General features: G+C 33.6%; 2 protein-coding genes across 2 annotated transcripts; both read left to right on the top strand.

Moving 5' to 3' along the window:
* Window positions 1–237: 237 nt before the first annotated feature.
* Window positions 238–3,738, top strand: SIRANBP (Pleckstrin homology (PH) domain superfamily protein). The gene is made up of 4 exons (XM_039038948.2): window positions 238–628; window positions 723–874; window positions 1,007–1,132; window positions 3,028–3,738. The coding sequence occupies exons 1-4, from the start codon at window positions 480–482 to the stop codon at window positions 3,243–3,245; spliced, it is 645 nt and encodes a 214-aa protein (XP_038894876.1). The 5' UTR covers window positions 238–479; the 3' UTR covers window positions 3,246–3,738.
* Window positions 3,739–7,568: 3,830 nt separating this feature from the next.
* On the top strand, window positions 7,569–10,998 carry LOC120083297 (Pleckstrin homology (PH) domain superfamily protein). Its single transcript, XM_039038984.2, has 4 exons — window positions 7,569–7,884; window positions 7,994–8,145; window positions 8,237–8,362; window positions 10,274–10,998. Exons 1-4 carry the CDS (start codon window positions 7,736–7,738, stop codon window positions 10,498–10,500), a joined length of 654 nt encoding a protein of 217 aa, XP_038894912.2. The 5' UTR covers window positions 7,569–7,735; the 3' UTR covers window positions 10,501–10,998.
* The last annotated feature ends 443 nt before the right edge of the window (window positions 10,999–11,441 follow it).

Genomic DNA, 11,441 nt, shown 5'->3' with positions numbered 1-11,441 from the left:
ATAACCATCTCTAAAATAAAATTGTGTTATGTATTTCTCATTTTCCCAGTTTGGGATGTTTTTGGATGAGAAAAGTGAATATCGTAATAGAGATGGCTATTGCGTTAGGGCTACACATAGTCATCCTTCATACGATATGTTATAAAATGGGGTATAATTTATTGTAATTTTTCTTATTTTTCTCACAATAAAAATATTTTATATCGTTAGAGATTATTATTACATTAAGGCTACACTAGACATGATCCCTTGACACAGATATCTTATAAAATTAAAGAAAACCCAATTTTAGAAATTAGGGTTTAAAAGAAGAGGTAATAAAAATCTTTATATATTACTTAAGAGTGAAGGTTCATTTTCATTCTCACTCATTTCCACTTCCTCTTCGCCCATATATAAACCCTAATTTCTCCCAACTCCGATCCATTATTTCCAATCTCACCTTTCCACATTCTTAACCAAACCCTAAACCCTCTTTCATGGCGAGCACCGATACCGAACGCAGAGAAGAGGAGGAGGCTCCGGCCGGAGAGGATGAAGACACTGGAGCTCAAGTTGCCCCAATCGTCAAGTTGGAGGAGGTCACCGTCACCACCGGTGAAGAAAATGAGGATGCTATTCTCGATCTGTATGCTTTTCTCTTTACTTCTTTATTTGATCTGCTCAATTTAAGTTTCAATCTCATTTTTTTTCACGTGGGTTATTCGTATTCGTTGTTTTAGGAAATCCAAACTGTACCGATTCGATAAAGATGGAAATCAGTGGAAGGAGAGGGGTGCTGGTACTGTTAAGTTTTTGAAACATAAGGAGACTGGCAAGGTTCGCCTGGTTATGAGACAGTCTAAAACCCTCAAGATCTGCGCTAACCATCTAGGTTCTTTCTCAGTTCTCTGTTTGTTCCTTCGCGTATATATCAAGCTTTTTTAAGTTTATGTTCATTTTCTTTCTTACTTCTTGATTTAGCTTTAGTTCTTCCATTTTATCGTTTGATTTGTCGTGATTGTAGTACTTCCATCAATGACGGTTCAAGAACACGTTGGAAATGAGAAATCGTGCGTGTGGCATGCGACTGATTTTGCTGATGGTGAATTAAAAGATGAGCTTTTTTGTATCAGATTTCCTTCTATTGAAAGTGAGTACAAAAATGAATTTCTTTTCTCTTTAAATCTTGACTGTAGATTGACTGATAGACTCTTCTAGACTTTGGATATATTGATATCTCGTAGTGGGCAATCTTAGTGTTAAAAATGAATCTTATATTGTTTCACGTTTTGTGTTTTATTTTCCCTTCCGAATAAATTATATGTTAGAGCTCTCTAGTTGTGTGATGGTGTCTGGTACGAAGTATCACTCGCATAATTGTTTTCACTGACAATCTAATCTTTTTCTTTTTCTTGTTGTCTTGTACAATTTTTTCATCATAAGAAATAACAGTACTGTCGTGGTATGATTTAAGTTGAATGTTCTTCTGATGTCTATCAATACTTGGTGCTATTAAGATTAAATGGGACTTATTCTTAAAATTCACAGTACAGTTTCAATCCGTTCATGATGGTAACTCTGTCCTTGAAACTTCTACTTCTCTGCTTATTTTTACTTATTATTGACTCTATCCACGAATATATTTTCTTTCTATTTTCATTAACATTTGTTTTCTCTACTTATAAAATGGGAAGTTCTCTATTCATAGATCCATCTCCGTTAATCTGCACAGTTTCTTTAGTTATCTAATTCTATACATGTTAACATTGTATGCCAGTTGTTTTGACAATGGAAGAGTTGGAGTCGGTGCCTGAAAAGAGGAAGTATAATATAGAATTGCAATTTTATATAATGATAGTTTGCTAATAACACTTGATAGAAAAAAGTAGGTGAAATGTGAGTGGTTTCGTTGGTGAATAGTCGGTTGTAATTTTACTTTAGAGGATTTTAAGTGATGATACCTAGAAGAGAAAAGCTGGAAGACAGTAATGGTACGGCCGGAAGTTTTCCAGTTAACAATTATCTGTTGCTGGTGTTTCCCTTGGAGGTGTGTAATTGATACTTCGGATATGTTCTGGGATTTCGTCCTTAAATGCAGTGGACCTCTCTGCACAAGATGTGTCAAAACTATTTGATGTAGCTTAGGTAGTTGTAATTTTATTTAGGCCTCCCTTTCCATTCATCACAAGCTTTCAATGATGACTATTAATTAGTCCAAATTTGTCTAGGAATTAGGTTCTATATCATTGTAACTCTCAATAAGGTAGGAAACCCTGGATAAATAAACGTCATCCAACAGAGTGGTCCTTTTCTTTCCCTTTCTTGGGGGTGGTGAGTGATGAAGTCTTTTGAATTAATCTATCATCTCCGCCATGGATTCATAACTTTGTGTCAGCTAGGAACTCAATTTGTGACTTCTAAATTAACTCAAGTCAATGGTCTTGCAGAAATCTTATTTATTTGTGTTTTTGTAGATACTAAATTATCAATCTTAACAACATAGGATATTGAATTAGTTTCTGCTCATCTTTGACTTACAAAGCATGGAGACAGGCATTTGGCAGCTTAGATATTCATACAAAAGACACTAAGTGACATGCATTGAATTCTAGATTTTAGAAGCTTTGACACACTGCACATTGTTCGTCATTGTTTCATTTCTAGTGTATTTGAAATGGGAAAAATATGCTGTTAACATTTGTATTTCCCAGCCCTTCAGCTCATTTTATTATCTTTCTATTTATTTTATTTCCACTGTAGTTTTGTTTAGCCTAAAACAGTTTCACCTCTAGACATTCCTAATTTCATTTATTTATTCCGAAGTGTCTTGCATGTCTATGGGGTGTATTGGATGGAGGTAGGTTTGGAAAGACAACAGTAAAAATGTGTCTATGCATGCTTGTTTTCCATCCAACATCTGTAGAGCTTATAGAGAATGTTTTATCTTATCCTTTTAGTAGTTTGTTAACCATGCCAGTCAGCCCCGATTAAAATAATACAGCCTTTTTCCCCCATTGGACACTAAATTTTTTCTTTGTACTGTAGACTGCAAGACCTTCATGGAAACATTCCAAGAAGTTGCGGAGTCCCAAAAGAAGAAAGAGGAAAATAAAGATGCATCAGCAGCAGCTGGTCTACTTGAAAAATTGAGTGTTGAAGATAAATCTGAGGATAAAGCTGAGGACACAACACCTGTAAAATCTAAGGAAGAGGATAAACCTGAGGGTGAGGCAAAGAAATCAGATGCAGAGAAGAAAGAGTAGGGGTCTGTTGCCCCTGCCAGATATACATGGTAGGTTATAGATCTTCCTCTACTGGATACATCTCATTCATCCATGTCTTGGTACATTAAAACACATCAATTCTTGGATTGGGTAACTTTTCTGGGCTGGAAAGTTGAGTCATCTAAATTGTATGTTCGTTGGTCAGTCGGTCGGTTGGGGAGTCCTTTCCTATTGTTCTCCTTTCCTTTCAAAATGAGGTTGATTTGTAGTCAGTTTCAAATGGTTGGTTGTGTGGTGATGGCCCTTTGTGAATCCTCAAAGGTCGGAGGTCGAATAGCATTTTTAGAAACCATAAAGTTTGTGTGCAGGGCCTGAGCTGAAGATGCTGCAAGAGGAGGATGGGTTGGGTTAGTAGCCAAACAAGAGTATTTTCAGACATATATACTTCTTTTTGCTTGATTGAAGGAAAACATGGTTGGTTGTCTTGTGGTCTTATTTTATAATTTAAGTTCTAGGTCTATTCTATTGTGCAGTGTGCTTTCTTTTTTGGACTGCTTTCTATTTACCTCTGTTTCTTGATATGGTTTGTAGTTGTGTATTTTAAAATGCTTCTTTAAGGGAAGCCATTGAAGTTTCTTCTTTTCTTTTTTGGTTTTTAAGGGGTGAGGATCGTATTAATTTTCTGAGGTGTACTACTAGATATGAAGTAGTAAATTAAAAGCATAGTTTTTTAGCCAAAATGAGCTTAGTTTAACGACAATTGGCAATTTCTTAGAGGTTGGATTTGATCCTTATCCGTGCAAATTACCAAAATTATGCTTTTATGTTTCAGTGTAATGCAAAATTATATTAAGTAATGTTAAAAAAGGGTTAAAAATCTTTATTTTTTTAATCCTGGACTTTTGCATTACAAAAATTGTTTGGTGTTTCATCCTGGAAAAGATGGAATATGAGAATCATATTCATCCAAAATTGCGGTGTTACGGGCTCATATATTTTGGTATTAAGGTTTTATATGTTTGTGACTTTATATTATGAACTATATCTAATCAATATACGAAGAAATTAATGTTAGGAGAGACCTTAAGATATGGCCAAGGGTTTGTGAAACTTGTAAATCCGACGAAAATTTGGCAATGAAGAAAAAAACGTTAGGAATGTGTATATTTCCCCAAAAACATGGGTTTATATTCAAACAAAATTTCACACTCCACAGTGCAATTTAACAATGATTATAGTAAGTTTTTTCTTCCACCACGTGTTTTTAATTATCCATTTTTTGGTTTTTATTGTGTTCTGGGTGTTACGATTCTGATATATTGGAATTATGTATTTAAATCCTTGGGACTTTATACTGTGAACTATATCAATACAGATAAATTAAAACGGGAGGGGGCCCTTTTGGAAATGACCAATGGTAACCTTCTACTTTAAAAATGGACCAACCAATGGCCCCAGAAACAAAGTTCGGAATGTATTTTTTTTGTACGATTGATCGCGTTTTTACCCTCTCTCTCTCCTCACTGTATGTATCGTAATCCTATAAAGATAAGCATCTCTGTTATCGTGATCTCTACTTTTTCTTTTCCATCCAGGTGCACAAACTGTGAGAAAGATCAAATGTACGTATTTTGTAACATATTACATGTAATGATCATTGTGTAGTTCTATCTTGATGAACACTTCTATCCCAATCTCCATTTTTCTCACCCTAAAACATAACAAATTGTGAGAAAAATAGGGAAAACATAACAAACAAAAAAAAAAAAAATGAAGATCGCGATAAAGATATTTATCACATTGGATCTAAGATAGACATGCACGATCATTTCTAGCGCTATGACGTAAGCAGAAGGTTGGATTTTGTAGATTTTACAAAACTCTTATAATATGAACTATATCTAGTCAATATACAAATTGAAATTAGAAGGGATCACATAATGATTCAAGAAAAAATGTTTTGGATGTATCTTTTTATTGAAAACATGAATTCATATTCATCTAAAGTTAAAATCCCCCACACTATAATTTAAAAATTATTATAGTAACTTCGTTTTTTTCCTCACTATATGCTCAAAATTGTCTATTTTTCGATTTCTTGTTTCTTTTTTTATGTTGCGATTCTTTCGTCAAGTAAATATATAGAGAAATTAAAATGAGAAGGGACCCTTCGGAAATGGGCAAAAGTAAACTTGTAAAATTGACAAAAATGACCAAACAATGGCCCTAGAAGAAAAAGTTTGAAATGTGTTTTTTACTTAAACCATGAGTTCATAAAATTCAACATTCCCCATGGTATAATTTACAAGCAATTATAGTAACTCATTTTTTTCACCACGTGCTTTCAATTATCTACTTTTCAGTTTTTTGTTTATTTTCAGTCTTACATTACGTCTCTTATATTTTGAAATTATGTTCTAAATTCTTGGGGTTTTATACTCTGAAGTATATCTAATTAATATACGTTGAAATTAAATGAGAAGAGACCCCTTTAGAAATGACGAAAGATAACTTAGTAAAATTGACGAAAATTTGGCAATGCTATCCATTTAAAAAATGACCAAGTAATGGTTCGAGAGAAAAAGATTTGGAATATCATATAGTAGGAATTAAGTACTTTTAACTAAAAATATGGATTCATATTCCTAAATTTACCATTCAGGTTTTGTTTTATGTTTTAGATTTATTGAATTCAGCAAATATGTGTTTGACAAATAATCTATTTGTTAAAACGATTTTTGGATTATGTGAACAAAATATTGAAATTTTGAAAACAACATTGTTATATTTTCACTGTATTCAGATTTTGAATTTTAAATTTGAAAAGACAGAATTATATTAATAAAAAAAATAAAAATGTTTAGAAATACAAAATGTCAAGTTAGATACTCAATTTATTTTTTAAAAATTAAAATATGTATTATGTAATGTATTATAAAATATGAAATATTACACAATTATTGTACAAATTTTGTAAGATAAAATATAGTCATAGATTAATTAATAGATTATAATAATTTATAATCAACCTAATATTTAGTAGGTATTAGCAATTATTTTTATTATTTATAAATATCGTATAAAAATATATAAAACACTTGTGTAAGGTTAAAAACTAACCATCTTACACATATTTAAAAACATGAAATACAACTTTATTTTTCATTACATCCCTTATTTTCAAATTTCCTACTAAACTGATCTTTCCATCTCATTGGAGGGGTGTTTAGCTCATCATGGCTTAAGGTGATTAAAATTACAAACTCGATGTTTTACTCACTAACTTATAAATGTTGGTGGGGTTGAGTTGGTGGATCGACTCATCGTCCACTGTTGACAATTGCTGCTGCCATATTCCAGCAACTAACTATGATGACCATCTTCACACGTTCAACTTTGGTGACCAACTTTGGCTTTCAACAACCATCTTTGACAACAACTCTGGAGAAGACCACGTCCATTGATTAACATCAGTGATAAACATCTTTGACGACCAACGCCAACATTAACCTCATGCGACCAATTTTGGCGAATACCACCTCCAATGATCAACTTTGGTGACGACCACCTCTAGCAGCCAACTCTAATGATCACATCGGACTACTAACTTCAATCACCAACTCTGTTGTTTATCTTCAACAACTAACTCTAACGATCAACTCAATCGATCATATAATAAAATAAAAAATAAAAAAATAACTCGAATTACAAAATTGAAAATATTTAGTTTATAGTGATTAATGATCTTCTTTTATGATAATTTGATATTGAGGGATTGTCTAGGGATGATCAAGACATTCTTCTAGATCTACTTTTCACGGACATTAAAAAAGACTAATCACTTTTTAAGAGTTTCATCACAATTTAAGAAGGGGTATTGTTTGTGTCTACTTGGTAGGACTGACTAACTTAACTATTTTAGTTAATATATTTTTGTTTGCGTAGAATTGGTGGCCAAATTTTTATATATATTGTGAACATGTAAATGACCCATAACTCTATTTTTTGTACATGTTCAACTCATATGTTCCACGACTATTTATTGTAAGATTGTTGATTATATAAAATAATAGTATATTGTCTATAATAAATGCAATAATTACATGTAGAAGTTTATAAAATATATTTTTATTTATAAAATTCGCATCACAAATGAATGTTAAGAATTTAGAAGATTATGTCGAGTGGAATGGTGTAACAAAAAAGAAAAAAAACACCATATTTTTTAGGTTACAAAAAAAAGTGAATCAAATATCTATAACCCAATAATTATGCACCCAAAATATAAATTTACTAAACCAAAATATACTAAAAATATTGACAATTATTAATATGTACTCAAATGTATTATTTAAATAATTATTATCAACTCAATTCAAAACAAGCGGAAGACATACATAGTGCTCTCAATTATCAGCCGTGGAGTATATTGTTTCTTCAATATAAAAACCCTAATTTTCTTGTTCTCTACTCTGTCATTGGCTTCCCCCAGATTCCGATCCATTTCTTTAAACACCAAAGCTTCATCTATGGCCAGCACCGATCCTGAACGCAGAGACGACGATGAGGCTCCTGCCGGAGAAGATGAAGACACTGGAGCTCAAGTCGCCCCGATCGTCAGGTTGGAGGCCGTCGACGTTACCACCGGTGAAGAAGACGAGGACGCTATTCTCGATCTGTAGGCTTTTTCTCTACAATTCTTTCTCTAAATCTCTTTCCCCCCCCCCTCGATCTACGTTTTGGTTCGTTAGTTTGACTTGTTTCGTTCTGAATATTCATTGTTTTAGGAAGGCAAAACTGTATCGATTCGATAAAGATGGAAACCAATGGAAGGAGAGGGGTGCTGGTACTGTTAAGTTTTTGAAACATAAGCAGACTGGAAAGGTTCGCCTTGTTATGAGGCAGTCTAAAACGCTTAAGATCTGCGCTAATCATCTTGGTTCGTTCTTGATTATTTACCCCTTATGCTCATACAATTGAGTTCTTTTGAGTGCTTTAGTGTATATTGTTTGATTGTTGTGCTTTTGTAGTTCTTCCATCAATGACGGTTCAAGAACACGCTGGAAATGATAAATCGTGCGTGTGGCATGCGACTGACTTCGCTGATGGAGAACTGAAAGATGAGCTTTTCTGTATCAGATTCCCATCTATTGAGAGTGAGTACAATTTTCTAATTCTTTTTCCCTGAGATTTGGCTGTTGGTTTGACTGTCTGATGGGTTCTTTGAGGCTTTGTATTCCCATCCTTCTTTTTGCACCCGAATGGCTTCAATGTATGTGGTATGGTTTTTCCAGTTTGTCACTTTAAGGAACTACAGTATAATCTACGATCATGATATGGATCTAAGTCTAATGTTTCACTTAAACATGGTAATCCTTGGTTCAATTAACGATTCAAGCACGTAGTATTATTCTGTTTCTAACTTTTCATTAGATGATTTTATCAATTGGGCTTTTACCGTATTTCTTCTTCTTCTTCTTCTTTAAAGAAATTATATATACTGATTCTTAACTGGACCATTGACAATTTTCATTTCCATTTTGACTAATATTTGGTTTTTCTTTTCCTAATAAGAAAAAGGAAAGTTCATTGTCCATACATTCATGATTCATCCTTGTTGTATAATTCTGAAAATTCTGATTTTCTGTGTGTGACATTATGGCAGTAGCAAAGTAGGAGATTGGCTGAATCAAAAACAAAAAAAGAAAAAGAAGTGTTTGATTAGAGAAAGTGGGTGAAGAGGAGTCAGGAGATTAATTTTAATGATGACCAGAGAAAATTTTGGTGGTGGCAAATCAGGAGATAGGTGGGAGTATTAGCTGAAATTTTATTTTAGGCATACAAAGAATAGAATTCAATAGTTTGGGTGAATTGGAGTACCTATTGTGAAGAGAAGATTGTGGCAATGGAAGGGTAGGAGCCAGGAGGATTGGAAGGTGAAATGAAAGAATACAATTGGATGCTCTCACTTCCATGGGATTGACCACTTTGCATTAGAAACCGGATTTAATTTGGATGATCATATGCATAATTCTATCGTTTTAAACTGTATTTCTAGACCAATTAAAGAAGCATATTACATGAAAGTCAATCTCTCTGACATCTAATTTAATTTCCTGGTTTTATTGGTTTAAATTGTTTGTCTTTAGTTGTAGGAGATTGTCCATGTCCACTCCATCATACTCTTTTGTTGTCGTGTCTTCAATGAATGTCTGTCAGAAGTTCTCTCAATAAGATAGGAACCTTATATAAATGATTAATCAAGGTTTGATCTTTTTCTTCTCTCTTTTCTTCTGGGGGTGATGTGGTAGTACTCCTTTGAATTTTCTAAAGCATCTACTTTGTGATCACTTCATCTCTCTGATAGAGGAAATCAAGTTTCTTTGAAATCTTCAACTTCTAAACTAACTCAAGTTAAAGGTCTTGTAGGTAACTTTTCATTCATTTGTGTTCTGTATAATCACTAAATTATTAAGCAACGTGGAGACAGGCATGTTGGCACGCACGATTACATTTTTAGATATAACCGCTCAGACACTGTGTGTTCTTTATTCAATTTCTCATTATATTGCTCAAAATGGGGACAAATACCTGTCTTTTCCATTGCTCAGCTCAACTTGTTTTTATTACTTTTCCTTTCCTTAATTTTATTTTTAACCCTCTTTTCTCAACTTTTAGGGTTATTTAATCTTTTTTTGGGATTTGGCACTCATTTTTATTATTTCTCCAAGTTTATGATTTCCTTTATTTCTCTCAAACTGTTCGGTTCATCTTTGGAGCATCTCTTGATTTAAAAAATGTAAAAAATTCTGCCTACGCTTAGGTGGTTAAGGCATAAATCTACCGAGGTTTGAGTTCCCACACCTTGTATGTGATTGAACTAAAAAAATGTAAGAAAAATCCAGCACTTGTATCATCGTATTCTTGCTTCAACTCTTAAGATCCTTAGAGCATCATTTATTGAATGTTCATCTTATCATCTTTGTTCTATCTTAAGAAGATCGATCTTTATTAACTAATACTAGTTGCGTTATTCCCCTTGGTAACAAATATTCTGTTTGCTTCAGACTGCAAATCTTTCATGGAAACGTTCCAAGAAATTGCCGAGGCCCAACAGAAGAAGGTGGAGAATAAAGATGCATCTGCTGCAGCCGGATTACTTGAGAAACTGAGTGTTGAAGAAAAAAAGGCTGAAGATAAAGCTGGGGAGGAACCCGCCAAACCTAAGAAAGAGGATGACCCCAAGGAGGGCGAGCCAGAAAATTCAGATGCAGAGAAGAAAAATGATGAGTAGCTGGCTGATGATATTATCAGAGATTTTGATACGAAGTCGACCTCTCTTCCATCCATGTCTTGGTGCATTTAAACAACAAAGTCAGTTCTTGGATTGAATTTCTTCTGGGCTGAAAGAGAGTGGGAGTCGTCTAAACTGTACTTTGATTGAGTCCCTTTCCAATTTTTTTCCTTTCTTAAAAAAAAAAAAAACGAGATTTCTAGTCACGGTTGTCGTCAAAGGGGTGGTTGTGTGCCGGAGCGTCTTGCGGTTTGTGAATCTTGAAAGAGTTATAGAATTCAGGATAGTACGGAGTTGTGTGCGTGCAGAGCCTGAGCTGAAGATGCTGCAAGAGGTTAGTAGTGAAGACATATACACATACTTATTTTTCTTGGTTTGCTCAGTGCCGGAGTTTTTTTTTTTTTTTTTTTTTTTTTACCTTCCGGATGATGAATAAATATGATTGGTCTTGTCTTGTCTTGTGGTATTTTATTTAAGTTTTAGCTCTTTTATTGTGCAGTGCGTTGCCGTTTTTACTTTTGCACTGTATTTGTTCTTTATATTGCTTGTTCTGAAAGTAATCTTGTATTCAATTTGAAACTGACCTGAAAGGGGAATTCAAATGAAGAACACAAAATCTGAGCTGAAAAACTACAAAAATCAAAGGATTTCAATGATTAAGACGATTGTTTATTGATATGGAAAGACTTTTTTAGGTCAAAATGAGTAGGATTATTTAGATTTTTCTCATATCAAAGGGTTTTACTTCCCTAAATGCCAAAGATGATTTAAGGGGAAGGAGAGAATTTAGGAAGTCTAAGGAGTTTTTTCTTTGCGGAGGTTTCACATCACATTAGTCATTCCATTTCTTCCGGATAACTTAAAACGTTACAGTTTGTTCAGAATGGGCTTATTACCTAGGAACTTAAGGGGTATTTGTTTCAAAGATTGAGATTGAATGG

This window comes from Benincasa hispida, chromosome 8, assembly GCF_027475165.1.
Source record: "Benincasa hispida cultivar pf3 chromosome 8, pf3_genome.v1.1, whole genome shotgun sequence".
Classification (NCBI taxonomy): Eukaryota; Viridiplantae; Streptophyta; class Magnoliopsida; order Cucurbitales; family Cucurbitaceae; genus Benincasa; species Benincasa hispida.
This window is presented reverse-complemented; position numbering and strand designations above follow the sequence as displayed.

Excerpts from the sequence above, each read along its gene's own strand:
- LOC120083297 (XM_039038984.2), top strand. The coding sequence starts at position 7,736 with ATGGCCAGCACCGATCCTGAACGCAGAGACGACGATGAGGCTCCTGCC. Across the intron at positions 7,885-7,993 it reads GAGGACGCTATTCTCGATCT|GAAGGCAAAACTGTATCGAT; the intron begins GTAGGCTTTTTC and ends TCATTGTTTTAG. Across the intron at positions 8,146-8,236 it reads GATCTGCGCTAATCATCTTG|TTCTTCCATCAATGACGGTT; the intron begins GTTCGTTCTTGA and ends GTGCTTTTGTAG.
- SIRANBP (XM_039038948.2), top strand. The coding sequence starts at position 480 with ATGGCGAGCACCGATACCGAACGCAGAGAAGAGGAGGAGGCTCCGGCC. Across the intron at positions 629-722 it reads GAGGATGCTATTCTCGATCT|GAAATCCAAACTGTACCGAT; the intron begins GTATGCTTTTCT and ends TCGTTGTTTTAG. Across the intron at positions 875-1,006 it reads GATCTGCGCTAACCATCTAG|TACTTCCATCAATGACGGTT; the intron begins GTTCTTTCTCAG and ends TCGTGATTGTAG.